The following is a 17,592-nucleotide window of genomic DNA, read 5'->3' as shown; positions in this document are numbered from 1 at the left end:
CCGTCGTCAGGCTGGGAATCCTCGGTAAAGAAAAAATCAGTTTCAGTTTCGTTTCTGATCTGTCTTTCGTAGTAGTAACCAATCACTGATCTCTGCGTCATACTGACCACAGCCAATGACTGCCCTCTACCTAAGCCCCACCTCTGGCAGCCATCTTCAGATTTGGTAGCACGTGAAGTGGCAGTATGACCAAGAGAAGAGCCGCAGAGGGGTAGGCGGGAGGGTTCGCATGTGAATCCATGCCAGACCCATGCTGGAGAACAACAGTTACAGGTAAGTAACTTGTTCCTTCTCCAGCATGGGGTCTGGCATGGATTCACATGCTCATGAATAAAGAATACATAGCAGTACACACATGCTCAACCACGGGAGGTGGCAAAGGCTCAACATTAAGCATTACATCAAACTCAACATTAAGCAATTCTTACCTCCTCACCAGGCTCACCTTAGGCGAACAGATTGCACAGCACTGCTTGGCCGACCCTGGACTCCTCCCTGGAATCCCGGTCGACGCAGTAGAATTTCATGAAGGTGTGCGTCGACCTCCACGTAGCAGCCCTGCAGATGTCCAGCAAAGGCACACCAGATATGAACGCTGTGGTAGCTGCGATCGCTCTGGTGGAATGGGCTCTCGGACGGACAGGCAGCGGTCGGTTAGCCAACCGATGACAGTACATGATACAGCCGGAGAGCCATCTGGAAATGGAAGCCTTTGAGAGAGCCTTCCCCTGATTGACAGGTCCAAAGTTCACAAAAAGTTGTGACGTCTTCCGAAAACACTTCGTGCGGTCCACGTAAAACCTCAGCGCTCTAGCCACATACAGCGAGTGCAAAGTCCTTTCGGCCGGCGAGGAAGGCGACGGGAAGAAAACAGGCAACACCAAAGGTTCGTTGAGGTGGAATTCCGACGGCACCTTGGGCATGAAGGAGGGGTGCGTCCTGAGCACTACCCTCGTGTCGTGAAAAGTCAAGTACGGGGGCTTGCAGGAAAGGGCCTGGATCTCTCCCACTCTTCATGCGGAGGTGATGGCCACAAGAAACGCTGTTTTCCACGACAAGAACTTCAACGGAGCCGAGTGCAGAGGCTCGAATGGAGGTCCCATGAGCTTGGTCAGCACCACGTTGAGCTCCCACGCCGGGGCCGGAGCCTTCACCGGCGGGAACGATCTGATCAGTCCCTTCATGAATTCTTTCACCAGACGATGAGACCACAAAGACATCCGCCCTGTGGTTCTGGTGTATCGGGAGATCGCAGCAAGATGAATCTTGATGGACGCGTGCGCCAGTCCAGCCTTGGCCAGCGTCAGAAGGTACGGCAGTACTTGGGGAGCCGTAATCCGTAGAGGGTTAATCTTCTGTGCGTGGCACCAGACAGAGAACCTCTTCCATTTGTGTCCATAGCATTTAAGAGTTGAGGACGCCCTGGCCTTTGCAAGACCCTCTCTGCAGTCGGCCGGTATGTCGTATCCTCCAAACTCTAACGCTGCAGGAGCCAGGCCTGCAAGTTCAGCGACTTCGGGTCGTGATGGAGCATGGCGCCTCCTTCCCTGGAGAGAAGATCTGCGTCCACTGGCAGCTTGATTGACGGGGACGCTGACAAGTCCAGAAGGTCCGGGAACCATATCTGCCTCGGCCACGCAGGTGCAACGAGGATCATCCTGCACCGTGACCTCTTGAGCTGGTTGATGAGCCGGATCAGCAATGGCAATCGAGGGAACGCGTATAGAAACAGGCCCTCCCAGGGGAACGAGAAAGCATCGGCCATGCTCCTCGGCTGGGGAAACCTGCTGGCGAACCTCCGGCACTTGGAGTTCGTCGCCGTCGCGAACAGATCGATCTGGGGTGTGCCCCACCGTCGGAAGAAGCGGTCCACTAAATCCTGTCGTAGTTCCCATTCGTGGCACGAGCGCAGCTCTCTGCTGAGTGAGTCGGCGATGGTGTTTTTTATCCCTGCCAGATGAAACGGCACCAGAAACATCCCTTGGGCGACGGCCCAATGCCACAGATCCTGCGCCTCCTTGGACAGGGCTGGGGACCTGGTTCCGCCCTGCTTCCTGATGTAGAACATGGTGGTGGTGTTGTCGGTGAAGATCCTCACCACCTTGCCCTTGAGGGACGGAAGAAAGGACCTGAGGGCCCAAAACACTGCACGGAGCTCCAGGACGTTGACATGGAGGGACTTCTCTGTCGGGAGCCAAAGGCCTCTCGCGTGCAGATTTTCGGTGTGCGCTCCCCACCCTTCCAGGGAGGCATCCGTGGTCACTGTCTCCTGGTGGCCGGGGGTCTGGAAGTCCATGCCTGCCGTCAGATGCGTGCGGGTGCCCCACCACCGGATCGCTCGTCGGAAACTCTCGTCGAGTGTGATCCTCTCCTCGAAGCTGCCCGTCGTCTGGATCCAGCGCGCGTCCAGGAACTCCTGCAACGGGCGCATCCAGAGCCTGCACAGGCGGATGAGGTAAATGCAAGAAGACATCATTCCGAGGGGGGACTTGATGGACCTCACCCTGGCCGCGTCCGCGACCAGCATCCGCTGCACCTTGCCCAAGATGGCCCTCGTCCTTTCCTCCGATGGAGAGGCCAGAAGCGACACTGTGTCGAGCTTCGCTCCCAGAAACAGTGCGTCTTTCGCGGGCACCAGGTGGGACTTGGCGTAGTTTATGGAGAATCCCAGGTCCGTGAGTAGTTGGACGGTCCTTGCCGTGTGCTCCATGGCAAGCTCTTTCATCTTCGCTCGGATGAGCCAGTCGTCCAGGTAGGGGTAGACGTGGATCCCCTCTCGGCACAGCTGCGCCGCCACGGGTGCAAGGCACTTGGTGAACACCCTGGGTGCCGACCTCAATCTGAAGGGAAGGGCTCTGAACTGGTAGTGACACCCTTGGACCACGAACCTGAGAAACTTTCGGTGTCCCTTTAGGATGGGAATATGGAAGTAGGCATCCTCCAAATCCAACAACGACAGGAAATCGCCCTCCTCCACCTGACCCAGGACGTGTTGGAGAGTGACCATCCGGAACTTCTGTGCCTTGATGAATTTGTTCAGTCGTCGTAGGTCCAGGATGGGACGCCATCCTCCCGTCTTCTTCTTCACGAGGAAGTATCTTGAGTAAACTCCGGAGCCCCGAAGCCTCCTTGGGACGAGCTCGATGGCGCCCTTCTTGAGCATCGCCTTTACCTCCAAGAGAGGTTGAGGGACGTGATGTTCTTTCCTGGCCACAGGGGGGCCGCGCGGGCATCTCTTTAGAAACTCGAGCGCGTGACCCTGAGCTAGGGCGTCCAGCACCCAACGGTTGGTGGAGATGGACTCCCACACGCTGACGAAGCTCGCCAGCCGGCCTCCCACCGGGGTGCTTCGGTGGGGGCCAGACCCCACGGCCGGTTCAGTCCTGCTTCGACGAGGCTTTGCCGCCTTGTCCTCCTTGGCGACGACGGCGGGGTCCGCCTGACTTGCCTCGTCCCCTGTAAGCTTCCTGTGACGACGAACGGGCCGCTTGACGGTAGGTGGAAAATCCGCCGCTGGAACCTTTGGAGGCACCCCGTTTGCCTCCGCCGCTCCGAAAGGGCGGACTCCGTTGCTGGAGAACACCAAGAGCACGGGCCGTCTCCGTGTCCGTCTTGATGGCTTGTAGGGAATCGTCCACTGTTTTCCCAAACAGGTTGTTTCCGTCGAACGGCATGTCCAAGACTCTGGTCTGTACGTCCTGACGGAAGTCAGTAGCCTTGAGCCATCCTCGCCGCCTAAGGCACACGCCGTTGCCCAACTGGAGAAATCCAGTGTCGGCGATGTCCGTCGCAATCGTAATGGCGTGGTCCGACGCCACCTCTCCTTCCTGCAAGATCTCTAGGGCTTCCGCCCTCTTCTCGTCTGGTAGGAAGTCCAGCAGGGGGGCCAGTTTGTACCACAACTCCCTGTCGTAGCGGGCTACGATAGCCAAGGCGTTGGCCACCTTAATCGTCGTCGCTGCAGACGAGATGACTCTGCGTCCCATCGTGTCTAATTTCTTTCCCTCGCCGTCCGGCGGGGAGGTCGACGTAGAGGCCGCGCCCCCCCCCCGCTTTCTTCCTGGCTGCCGCGGAGACGACCGAGTCCGGGGTCGGCTGTGCCCGAAGGCACAAGGGGGCCGCGTCCGGGACCCGGTATTTCTTCTCGTACCGATCCCTTCTAGCCGGCGTTGTGGATGGGTTCTTGAGGAGGGCGAGGCCCTCATCCCAAATATCGTCCAGTAGAGGTACAGAGAAGCCCGTCTTCCTCTTGGCCTCGCGCCGTTGATAAAGGAAACCTTCCTTCTTCTTCTCTTCCGGGCAGAGCTGGAAAAGCTCGGATGCCCTGGCGATCATGGAGTGAAACGATCCAATCTCGTCGGGCGGGGAAGCCCGGGTGGGAGGTGACGACGGGAGATCCTCGTCGTAAACCTCGTCGTCTGTACCCGTCACGGCCGTGTCAGTCCCCGTATCATCCCCACGTGTCGTGGACGGGGATGAGGGCTGAACAGGGCGCGATGGCTGAAAAGGAGGTGGAGGATGAATCCTTCTTCTCTTGGGGGGAGGGCTCCCAGAAGGGCCTGGCTCCGGGTCCCCCGTAGGGAGCGGTTCCTTCGCTGGTGGTAACGGCAGTCTCGTCCTTATCTCCGAGCATAAGGACTGTATAGCCAACAAAATGGCCGCTGAGTTGTCTTGCGGCACTGGTTGAGGGGAGTCCGACGGGCGGTCAGGAGCCCCGTCGGCACCCTCGACGTTCTCGTCGTCTCCTACGTCGGGGTCCCTCCCGACGGGCTGGTCTTCTTCCACGCCAAAGCCGTGGCTTAAGACTTCGATCAGCTCTTCCTCAGAGGTTGAGGCTGAATCCACGACGACCTCCTGCCCCCCCTTTTTCTTCTCCGTCGGAGGTTTCACGGGGGTCCTGTCGATGGGCATGAAAGAGGACTCCCTCCGCGGTGGCAGGGAGACTCTGAGCCCCGAGGTCGCCACCACTGGTGTAGCCTCCACAGGCTGAGCCAGGGCCGCCGCGACTGTCTCGATAGAGGCCTTGGCCGGATGGATTAAGGCTTTCACCACCTTAGGTGCGCTCACCGCCTTCTCCTTGGGGGGAGGGTCACCGCCTCGCTCCCCCTCCGATGGGGCCTTCGAGCTCGACCGGGGTCTCTCCAGGAGCTTCGCCGGGTGCTCGGCCTTCCTCTTACCCGAGCCAGAGCGTTGGCTCGTGGTTGATGGCGCTGGGGAGGATGCGCCCTGCCTGGCGCCCGTAGAGCCCGACTGTTTGGCGCTCCCGGTGCCAGCGGACTCGCGGTGCTTGGCCTTCTGTTGGACCCCCGTCGCCGGGGCGTCCTCAAAGGTCTTAGATGACCGCTTGGACTTCTTCTTCTTCTTCTCGCCTGACGGGCTCTTCCCTTCCAGCCAGTTGGCGAGACGTTGATGGCGGTCCTTCATGGTCCGCTCCGACATATTGCCGCAAAACGCACAGTCCTTCTCCACGTGCGTCTTGTCCTCATGTAGGCAGTAAAGGCAAAGGGTGTGTTCGTCCTCCTTAAAGACATTCTGAAGCTGGCATCCAGGGCAGACCCTGAACAGCTTTCCGGGCATCGAGCTTCCCTTCTCCTGGGCCATGTCCGAGATGGGCCTGAGAAACTTCTGGAGTCCTCCAAAAGCGTGGCTCGATGAAATCTTCACCCTTGAGGGGCGTAGACGAATCCGACACAGGTCCCCGTTGATCGGATGAAGAAACGGTGGAGCTTGAGGCTCTTTTGATCGAAAAAAAGAGAAATTTTTTGAGAAAAAATGTGAAAAATAGCACTAACGCTCGAGAGCAATAGCACGAGGATCCCAACACTTGAACGTGCAGTAAAAATCTGAAGATGGCTGCCAGAGGCGGGGCTTAGGTAGAGGGCAGTCATTGGCTGTGGTCAGTATGACGCAGAGATCAGTGATTGGTTACTACTACGAAAGACAGATCAGAAACGAAACTGATACTGATTTTTTCTTTACCGAGGATTCCCAGCCTGACAACGGGGAATATTCATGAGCATGTGAATCCATGCCAGACCCCATGCTGGAGAAGGAGGCTTATGTACGTTGTGATATCTTTTGAAGTGGCTCCCTGCTGATTCAATCTTATTCTAACTCTGGTGTGTTAGTGAATATGCATTAATATGTCCAGTAGACCACCTAAATAAGCCAGTTCCTTAGCATTTTGTTCCATAGTTTCACCCAGTTCACTATGCCAAAAGTCAAGGATATATCGATGGACGCCGCAAAGATAGGAGGCATCTCTCTTAACAGGGCTGATTGCGATAAAGCATCGATTATGAACTCATTTGTTGCAGTGCCAACTCCTCTTCTAAAGCCTGTCTGATTTTGTTTGACAGGCGGCCTGTTGAGGTTTCCCAATCTTCCAGATCCTGAAGAACCGAAGAGGCAAATATCTTACTTTCAGCATCTAGAAGAGCTATTGACCTGTATTTGAAGAACTTTCTTTGTTTGCTTTTTTGTAAATGGTAATGATGTTAGATACTTTCCAGCTTTCTGGAAACCGCTTCTTTTTTGGAAGAATATCTCTAAACATTGAGAACAATATGGAGGCCCACACATCAGGTGCGCTCTTAAAGAAATCATTACTAAGCCCATTTGGGCTTGGGGTTTGGGGCTCTAGCACTAGATGATTTGCCAATTAGAGTTCTGATATCTTCAATATCCACTTCACTGCATACTTTGACATTTGATGTTGCTGGATAGACACTGTATATACATCAGACTAGTAGACTTCGTAAAAGTGCTCAGGTATCGGATTTAACTGTACAATTTCATGAGGATGAGCCATTACTGCTTCTTTAAATTGCTTTTAGCATGGATTTTCTATCATTTTGTAATAGAATGCATCAATAGCCTTTGATCCAGTTATTATAGCTTTGACGTAACCCTCACACACTTTCCATCTTAGTGATCATGGACATGCTGGACTTATTTATGTTTCTTATGTTTTTCCTTAATTCCTTTTTCCTATTAGGAGGTGAGGAGGTTTCCTCTCCTTCACGCACAAAACACTGGCCGTCATCTCTCTCATCATGTCCAGGATAGACTACGCCAACCGCATATGCCTCGGAATCCTGGATTATCTACTGAAGAAACTGCAACATATACAGAACGCAGTGGCCAGGCTGATCCTCAGACTCTCACAAAGTGACCACATCGCTCCAGTGCTAAAGATGCTACATTGGCTGCCAGTCAAAAAACGAATTACATTAAAAATAATGTGCATAACACACAGGGCAATCCATGGCCAAGTAGCAGAATTCATACAAAAGAAAATCACCATTTAATAGCTAACCAGGACACTCATATCCAGCGACGACATCCGCCTAGAACCTCAACCATACATGAGGAAAAAACTCAATGGATCAGCATTCTATTGCCTAGCCGCTAAACTTTGAAACTCCCTCCCGAGAAAAATACAAACCATGAAGGACCATCTAAAATATAGAAAACTCCTAAAAACCTGGCTCTTCAACTCAGAACTGGGCATAAATGAATGAGCAACACCCACACCCCATGGAAGGAACACACAAATAGCAAGAAGGGGGACTTGGCCAGACCACGACAAAGCGCAGGGAAGTAGCAAGGCCTACGAATGGGAGGGAGATCCAAGTGCTCCCGTTCCTATTGAGGGCCATACCAGAAACATAGGAGATAAATAGGACTGACCCAAGTCGAAGCACAGACAGAGGGCATTGGTATTAAAGGGGAAAGAGTGGCGACTGAACAGACAAACCACGGGTCCCAGGGAAGTGGTACCCCCCGCCCTCAAGGGGCCCAGGGTGGGGATGGTGGCTGCACACCAGGATGTGTCAGGGAACGTAGTGATGTAGACATCCATTAGTCCGGATATGGGTGTGGGGGTTGGAGGAGGTATCACCACTAAATAGCCCTGCTAACAGCCCACAACTCTGCACAGAAAATAGGAGTGAGACCCATAGCACACCACAATGCATGACACTGGCCGGGTTAGTTGGCACAGGTGGCCAAAACTGAGGGGGTACGATAAAGTATCACCACTAAGAAAGCCCACTAAAAAACTCCCTCTGCCCACACCTCTCGAACACTAAACACAAGCATGCCTCTACAGCACAACAAACCGCATGCACTTCACCATATCACAATAACGAAACAAACCACACATTGCCACACACAACACCACACAATAAGCGACCGAAAATTCACACCTATGCCCAACAAATGGTGTAAACCCTATATGAAGCTGCCAAAAACACATCACAGCTATCGTGCGCTTTTTTCCGGCTCAGTCCCACTAACTACCTTACCCTCTTGCTTTTCAGATCCACCGGAGTGCCAGGGGACCACTCAGGTATAAATATCCTTTAACATAACAGAACATGCGCCTCAAAAAACATTGTGTATAGGCGCATTATAAATAACCAATAAATAAATACAATAACATAACATATTATATACCGCCTCCTCGAATCTGTGTGTTCTCTCTTTGCCCATTGATTTTTAACTGGTAATTTCTCAATTTCTTTCGAAATGAAGGCAGGAAACCCATCCAATTCAAATATTTGTGCTTTATCTTCCACTGTAGGATTATTAAATACTTTTCTGATATTTGTGTCATGGATAAATGGGTTATTAATGGGGTACTGTGAATCGGAAGAATGAAACGCATGTAAAGGAAGAGAGGGAAAGGGTAATGGGATACTTTCATGAGGAAGATGGTGGTGGTGGTAATGCAGTTCATATCTGATGGGTTACTTGGGTGATGAGGTATTACTTCCCCCACTTACTGCAGGCGCCGTCATCTACATCCGGACTGGTGGCGCTAACCATTGTGGCATTGCGCACTACCTATGTTCTCAGTCTGTCCTCAGTGGTGGTCCCTGCCAGGGCATCGTCAGATAGGGGCCACCATGCTAGGAGCATTACGCATGTGCAGGGGACCATTGCTGTGGTGTTCCGCATGCGCAGTGCACCCATTTTGGCCATTACCCCAGCAATGGGGAACATGAGGCTGAGCCTTGGCTTAATGCCGGGGCTATGAAAGGCTCCAGCAATGCCAGACACGTTGCGTGGCAATCCTCTCCTGTACTGTGAAGAGATGCTCTGCGTCTGCAAGTCCCCTGCCATGCAACCCTGTTTCCTCCCATCTCCTTGTCGTTCCAAGGCCTTCTCCTGTGCCCTTTAATCTCCTGTCTCTGTCGTGTTTGGGCCATTGCCGTACTCCCTTGTCTGCTACATGCTGAGAGTCTCTTCTTGCCTTTTTCCTCTTACCTTCTTGGGTCCCACGCCCCATCATTTTCAGTTTTCCAGGCCCAGTTGTGTCTTCTGGCCACACTCTTGTCAGCCTTCCGGTTGTCACAGTCTGCTGTCCATCTGGCACCCATACCATCTCAGGGGTCTATTCCCACCACCTGCACTGTCCCGGCACCACAAGTAAAGGGCAACAATGGCGATATACGTGGTGCTGGGAGGGACCTATTCCTGACAATCCCATTATATCAGTGAGGGTCTGTCTAGAACGGGTCACCTCCACACTGTCCGTAACAGATTACTAATGGGGTACTGGGACAAGGAAGAGGGATGTGTGGGTAATGCAACAGATTACCATTGGGGTACTGGGACAAAGACGGGGGAGGTGGGTGTAATGCAATTAATTATGAATAGGGTACTTGGACAAGGAAGAAGGCAGTGGGGTTATTGGAGTTCTGGGATGAGGACGTGAGAGATGGGGGAAATGGCGTACTGGGGCGAGGAAAGGGGATTTGGGAGTAATGTAACAAATTAAGAAGGCATGAGGAAGAGGGGTATGCTGTGTTTTGATGTGGCGCTTTGGGTGCCGGCCGTTTACGGCGGTGTGCTTTTGGCACACGTCCCTTTTAGGTACGCCATATTGGTCGCAGGGACCTGCGCGCCAAGATATTTAATTTTTATTTAAATATATCACCCAAAGCATGGGAAAATGCATTGCTTTGATTGACAGTGTATTTAAGAAAACAGTAGCCGCACAGCACAAGGAGCTGCACCAAGAGTGCACGATCCATGCAGAAATTGGTTGCCATGTCCTGCATCATCTTCTTGTTTGCAGGACACAACAACCTATTTCTGAAAGTAGTGTGCACTCACATGTATGCAACTGTTCTAAATGTTATTGAGGTTCAAATTCATCAAGAAAGTTTAATTGATTCATGAGGTATGTCGAAATGGAGAATGCAAAATTTCAGTGCTAGTCGGTTTACTAAGTTTCAACTGTTTAACAAGCCTTTGCAGATTTGCCAACATGGAGAATTGAGTCAAACCTTAATAGTGTTAGATGTATTCAAGATAGGTTAGCACTTCAAACCATTGAGCCCCCCACCCTTGTTTCTTGGAAACTATAACCCAGCTAAAGTCCAGCTGAATGCAATGAAGCCTGAGCCTCATTAAATGGGAAGATCGAAATGCCAAGGCTGTTTCAGAGTATTTCAAAATGCAGTTGTGCCATTCGCTTTTTGCAGATTGTCTCACCTTCTTGCATGAGAAGTCCTTTGTACATTAGATTGAGATATCCATCGCTTATGCAGACTTCAATGCCAGCTTCTTCCTCTTCATTATCATCCTCTGACAAGAGCCAAAAAGACTGATCTAGTAGCAAATTTTCCATGCAGTGATTAAAAAAACCTACGGATAAAAACATAGCCTTGTTTGAGAAAAACAGTGCATCATCATCGGACATATCATGAAAACCTTGCGGGCAACACATTGCATATCTGTATATGTTTCTCTCAAATGTGAACCAACCGTTAGCTGTAGAGTGTACAGAATACATGGATGGAGAGACAGATGTTGTGGGTGACAAAAAGAGGTAAATTGGCTGGTGCTGTAAGGGTTTACAGTGCTAGCTGAGGAACTGTCTAAACAGTAGGGTCTTCAATTCTTTCCTGAAACGTAGAAGCTCCAGAGGTGTGCAAATAACTGGTGAGATGTTTTTCCACTGTGCATGCTTGTAACGAGATGTGATGAATTGCCATCTGGCAAGGTTTTCAAAGCCTTTTTTATTAATTATTACAATAATGCGGGTAATTGCATCTCTGAAAGGAAAATCTGCTAATCGGATTCCCCTCTCAAACTCCATGCCAAAAGCATAGTGTGTACTTGTGCCTTGCTCCATTAGTATTCTGGTTTGGGGCATGTGCACAGACCAGTTTCAGAGGACGCACAGCTTTAGTGACATCCAAGTCTCTAGAGCACAGGGAATGCATTTAAAAAAATGCACCCCTATTCCAAAAACTATATAACTCTGAAGATGCAGTCATTTTGGAACACTAAACTGTAGAAAATAAGGTATACATGAGATTGGGGATGGTGGCCAGTATCTCTCAGTTATCCCATCCACATTAAATTGATATTGCACATGCATCTGCTTTGTGGGCCCAGTTCAGATGCGGAACTACTGGCAGGAATGTAGCATGGTGGGATTGCCTCTCTTTAGTCCTTTATAAGGGCAGGTAACATCCTTCTCCCAAGGACAGCCACTCCATGGGACCCTGACCTGGGAAAGGGAATCAAAGAACACTTTCATTTCTAAATCCCTTTGTTTGTATTAAAAAGGGAAGGTGGTGGGAATAGTGTAGCCACTGAGAGGTCTGTACAGTTTTGGGAGAATGTTTCTTTCTGCCTCTCTCTCTTTTTCCTGTCCCCCTCCACTTCTTGTAGCACAAAACACTTTGGTGGTGATGTTAGAAGGGCAGAGTCCACTCATTGCAAGAGCAGCAAATGGACCCCTAAAGCGGGCTTGCTTTAGTCCAATCGCCTGTGGGCTTGCACCTTTAAAAGAAGGGCTCCCACACCACTACTCTGAATCATCTGGAATCATCCTTTGGACTCGAATCCTGATAGAAGATTTTGTTGTACCCTACTGGGAGGGCAGTCCTTTCCGGAGTCCTCCAGTTGTGAGGTGAAGGCAGGTGTTCCAAGACAGAGGAGAGCTCTGTCCCCTAACCATACCCAGGGACCATTGGGGATGATCTGCGGCTGGAACAGGGCTTGCCTCTCTGCCAGCCACAGCGGTAACCAGGGCTTAACCATGTTGGAGGACCCCTGAAGTTGTGTGCCAGCCTACCCCGTGTTTGAGATCTCAATAACAAGAACCCATCTTGTCCCTGAGTCTCTAGAGTGGGGCTCACAGCAATCTAAGACAGTATACAGTGTTTATATTGAATCCTGTATATTGTATCCCCGTATATGAAATCTTTTATCTTGAAAACCTTTATAGTGAATGTATTAGGGTTGGGTAAGAGGTTACTTTTTTTGGGAAACAGTCGGTATGGGTTCTTATACGTGGGAAACAGGGGCTTGGGGGGACCACACCCCCAACAATCCATTCACTATAAATGTTTTCAAGTTAAAATATTTGATATATGGGTATTCGTTATACATTACCTCAATATAAAGACATGTAACCCCTAAGGAGTGACCTGCTGCTAGAGCAAGACTGCCTCTTTGCCTGCCACAGCGGTACCGAGGACCTCACTGTGTTTAAGGATCCCTGCAGTTGTGTGCCAGCCTCCCCCTGTATTTGGGAGCACGAGAAAATTACTCATCTCGGACTCGAGCCCCTGGATTGGGACTCACAGCACCCTGAGAGTCAACACAGCTGTGATCCTAGTGTTTTTCACTGTTGAATTGCTTGGAAAGTGTTTAAAGAACTGTTCAACACATCTGAACCAGCAGAACCCTCCGTTGCTGCCTTTGGCTCTCTTCCGATCATTGCACAGCGCCAAGAACTCTGATTCAGCATTGCCACACCACTAAGAACTGCAAAAAATGTTTGACTATTGACTGCTAACTGCCCTCTTGATCCATTTCTGGGCCCTAGAGACCAGTTAGGTCACTTCGATACCCTTTTTGCTCACAAGCACATATCCTGTTTCAAGAACATTATTGATTTTGCTTGCCTTTCAACCCTGATTCATTACCTAGAGTGGTGCATCTACTATCTTTGCTTATTCTGTGTTCTTTACTTAGTGGTGGGTTTTGTGTACTGTGTTCCTACTTAGTTATTATTGCAACTGGTGTGTTTAAATAAAGTGTATATATTTGTATAGAACCTTTATTGGACATTCCTTTATTTTGGAATTGAATACTTGGATGTTTGGGGTGCTACTGAACCACATTCACACCCCTCTTAAGAGTATCGCCTTCTGTCTGTACACGTTACCTACCACAAAAGGCAAAGGAGGTATATCTGATAACTGTGCCCGTTTACCTTTATGATTGTGTTGGCTCTTTGCTTGTAGAAGTGTGAGGGCTGAATAGGCGCCTTAGCATCTGCTCATCCATGTTCTCCTGCAGGGCAGAAGGCAATTTGTCACAGGAGGAGACCTGTTTTCAGCACATTTTACTTTCCAGTCCTGCGATAGTGCAGCTTCTGGAACTGCACTAACCACTGGAAATTAATATATTTCCAGCTAGGCAAATCTGCACTTAAATTCATATTGATTAGAATTAAATGCTGACTGCTGCTCTGAAGATATTTCAGGCTGGCAATGGCAGCCAGTTTAGCTCCCAAAGCATGCATGGGATAGGCCCCAACTTCCTTTTGCCCATGATCAGTCTTGTGCAGCATGTTGCGCAACTTATATTGGTGCACGTGCTATAGTAGAGTCACCTGAGAGGAGCGTGCTCTCATCGTACAGGTGCAACAATATTAGGATTGAAGTCTGCCTTGAATTTAGGGGATGGCAGGCAAGTTATCATTTTGCATGAAAGCAATAGTTGATACCAGGACGATGTGCTGCTTGAATGAGAAGTTGCAGTTGATGGTAATACCCAGAGATTTGGTGACCAGTGTTATTTTTGGTGTGAACCCATTTTTGGTGTGAACCCTTCGGGATTCATGCTGGATAGCCATGATTGAGTGTACCATTGTGTAGCTGGCTTGCTGATAAACCTAAACGTAATTTTGGTCTATTGAGTACAGATTATGTGGTCGTCATCCAAGCATGAATGAGCCCACAATAGCTTTAGTCACATTATTCCATCATTACTAATTTTCAACATTCAGGAATCTTAGGCCTGCAACATTTTGAGAAGCCTTCTGTTGATGATGTTTTGAGTTGTTGCTGTGTTCTCAACTTGTGTTTGCCGTACACACTTGCAAGAGGAGAAAACATTTTCTGTACATTCTCATCAGTCTGTGTGTGTGTACAATTAGTGCATATTTAATATTCATAAGAAGCAATTTGAAAACCAACAATAGAATAAATGTACATTGACCAATACATTTCATAAATCAATATATGAGGTGCAGGTAAGAAAATAACATATTACCAAGAGAATAATACGTTGAAAACTTCCATATTTCTTCAAATGTTTTAAATGTCACAATTATTAGGTCTTGGTCACTGTGAATGGACAACAATCGGGCTGACAGCTCCTGCAGTAGACACAAGGTATAAACAGTTTTCACTTTATTTTTGTTAATAATAAAATCGACAAGGTTTGGTACACAAAAAAACAAATTTGTACATTTCATAATTCTAAAAACAAACAACACACAATCAGTAAAGGATTGCGAAAACGTAAATGGTTGTCCATTGATTGCCATTGACTTTCCTTAAACTATCTACTGTGTCTTGGCAGACTTGTCCCAACCTTTTGCATTGTACCTTTATAAGGGTTTAGGTGTCGGACAAAGTCTCACCAATTTCCACTATTTGAATAAAAGCTCTTTTCCTCTTGCATGGATTCAGGAGAGAAACAAATGTTGTTTTCCTAGCAAACTTGCCTGCAATGTCAACAGGGCAAGAGCAGGGAGGTCACACTGGCCACCTCATTAATATTCACGCGGCAGAGTTGGTGTCTTTCCCTCAATGGATAAATTAGATAATGGAGGGATGGAGTCCTGCAAGTCAGAGCAGGTTTCCATCGACGTAAGAACCACCTAAGAACTGAAATCAGGTACTACTGAGAGCCCCTGTGCTCTTGGACCATTGTGAAGGTCTTAGTGACTGGTTAAACCCTAGGTGCAGCTTTTTCCTGAAGAGGATACTCTTTTTGTAACATTATTGTTGATGTATTATTGCCTTTCACTCTTGCTACATTACCCAGAGTAATTGCATCATTTACATTCTGCATGTTCTGTGTTCTTTCCACAGAGGTTGGTTTTTGTTAATGTTTATGGTGTGTTTAGTTAAAGTATATATACATTTATGGAATCTTGATTGGGCATTCCTTTACGTTGGGGAGGTGCACTATTAGTGTTTGCGTTGCTACGGTCATTTCATTCACACCCCTCTTCCCAGTACTGCATGCCCTCCTCCGACATGACCACAAAATCCAAAGGAGGTATGTATCTCTTGACTGTGCCTGTTTCAGCTTTATGATTGGGATCAGTGCTGCGCTCTTATAGTTAGAGGACTGAGCAGGCTTTTTAGCCACTACTCATCCTTGTACTCCTATGGTGCATTAGTCATTTAAACACAATACAAATATGCCTGGGCGCCAAACACACCTTTAAGCAAAAGAAAGTAGCTCTTTACAATGTGCCACCTCGCTCTGAAACAGTCTCCATATATCACAGAATAAGACAAGCGGTAAACCAGGCACTTGCCACGTAGTAATAAAATTCCTAGACAAACAAAATAATTGACTTAATGCCTATTTATGTTCATTCCAAGCTAAACATCTTTCTAGATGTCCCTTTAGCAGTCCCCATGCAAGATTTAGTGCCTAAGCATAATTGAGTGCAACCCATGTTGTGATAATCTGTAGTGTGCAGGATTGGGGCCGTCATAATTGTAGCATACAACCCGACTGACTTTCATGCATGCGAGTGCACTAATTACCTCTTTAAATTGTCAATAGCCACACATGTGTACATTTGTTAGGTGTTTTGAGATACCTCAGTGTGTTACCACATCACTATTTTCACCCCACACTTGCTTCTCTTTAGAATCCCTGATTCATTCAATAGTGTTTTCTGGGCATTGAGAAAATGACAAATGTTTCTTAACAATAATATACACTCCAGGGACGTCATTTGGGGATTGCCAGGGTTAGCAACTTCTACCCATGGCCCCCCCTCTGCTACACCTAGACTTATCCTTGCTACCCCTGGGACATTGGGCAAAGAGGCAGTGCCAAGAGCAGATATCAGTGTTGCCCCTGAAAAGGGCATTTTTAAATACAACTAAATGTTCCACAGCTTTTTTCACCTGGAATCTAGATCTCATTAGATGGAGAAATAACAGGGATGCAGAAAAAAAACATGAAGCTGCCATCACTAACAGGTTGGCAGTCCATTAGTGAAGAATACCTGAGTGGTTGGTTTCAGAGGTGGGGCTGTCTGTGCTGCTCATAGCCAGTACTGTAGCACTAGGAAGGGTATGGGGCCAAGCCTAGCTAGCTAGGAATGGGTAAAAGCAATACTCAGTGACATCACAGCATGAAAGCATATGTCATCAGTGTTTATCGTTGTCTGCCTTGCACATCCAGTGAACCACTGGCCTGTGATGAGATGGGTGTGCCTCAGTGGCTTCTGCCACCAATCCTGCCTGGGCACTGTGCCACCTGACCCGGATCTCCCAGATCTGCATCACCAGCGCACTGTATATAGATGCAAGGTGAGATAGTTAATTTACATGAAGTTGCCCGCTGCCTTTGAAGTAAGCCACCTGTTGCTTCCTCAAGCAAAAAAGATATATATTCGGAATGATAGCTCAGGGGCAAGGCACTTGTTTTGGGAACAAGAGGATGCAGTGCAACGTGGGTTCAGTTCCTGTTCGTGCTTAGAAGCCCGAGAAAGCTGGCACTAAGCAAGATATAAAGGACCAAAGAAAATATTAAAATGGGCCTTTTCTAGGGGTGATGTCATGGAGGTGCTGCTGCTGTTTACATTTTAAAATTTAAAAAACCTGCAATAACTGATCTGCAACATATCCTTCCCTTCTATCTCCCATCTAACATAAACAACTGTGGGTTACTTATCAAATAAGCAAAACAGAAAGGTGATGGCTGGAAGGTTTCAAATCATTCATAACCACAAGCACAGCTCTAGGCAACCCTCCAGACTATTGTTGTTCTGCTTGGGCTTGTGTTGGTCAGTTGCTGTTTCCAGTCTGTGGCCAGCCACTGGAATGAGGTCCTCTCTCTGTTTACAGTTTAGCCTGAGTGATGTACAATAGTCTAGGTTGCTGTGTTGTTCATCTGCTTACATTCACAGTAATTTTTGTAATATGGGCCTATACACACTGATATTAATACTACACATGGTGATCCATTCTTGTATGAAATGTATATCAGATAACAGTGATATTATAACCATATATTTTTATTCTACTGATGAACAATGCTATGTGATGCCACTTCCTGTTTTGTCAAGGGGTGAAAAGTTGTGTGCCATCAATTCCCGTGAGGTCACTTGGGGCAGGGTCAAATGACATCACTTATTTTGATGTCATCAGAGGCCAAGCGTCGTGTGATGTCACTTATGCTACCCCTGGCATTTTAGTGAAATGACGTTCCTGATACACTCCCCATTATAATTCAAAACAAGTGCATTACTGACATTTCCACTTCTTTAGAAGATTGATACATAGAGCGAGAGAGATA

General features: G+C 48.5%; 1 protein-coding gene across 1 annotated transcript in view; it reads right to left on the bottom strand.

The window, feature by feature from the left end:
- The window catches only part of SH3TC1 (SH3 domain and tetratricopeptide repeats 1), a 493,452-nt gene that overhangs the window by 353,809 nt on the left and 122,051 nt on the right, over nucleotides 1-17,592 (bottom strand). Inside the window, exons 5-6 of the mRNA XM_069632025.1 lie at nucleotides 14,311-14,416; nucleotides 10,507-10,659 (exon numbers count right to left, since the gene is read on the bottom strand). Of these exons, the coding sequence (XP_069488126.1) occupies nucleotides 10,507-10,659; nucleotides 14,311-14,416 (259 nt within the window). The remainder of the gene's footprint in view (nucleotides 1-10,506; nucleotides 10,660-14,310; nucleotides 14,417-17,592) is intronic.

This window comes from Ambystoma mexicanum, chromosome 6q (assembly GCF_040938575.1).
Source record: "Ambystoma mexicanum isolate Mex_15411 chromosome 6q, UKY_AmexF1_1, whole genome shotgun sequence".
NCBI classification, from domain to species: domain Eukaryota; kingdom Metazoa; phylum Chordata; class Amphibia; order Caudata; family Ambystomatidae; genus Ambystoma; species Ambystoma mexicanum.
Note: the sequence above shows the minus strand (reverse complement) of the source record. Positions and strands in the feature narration are given on the sequence as shown.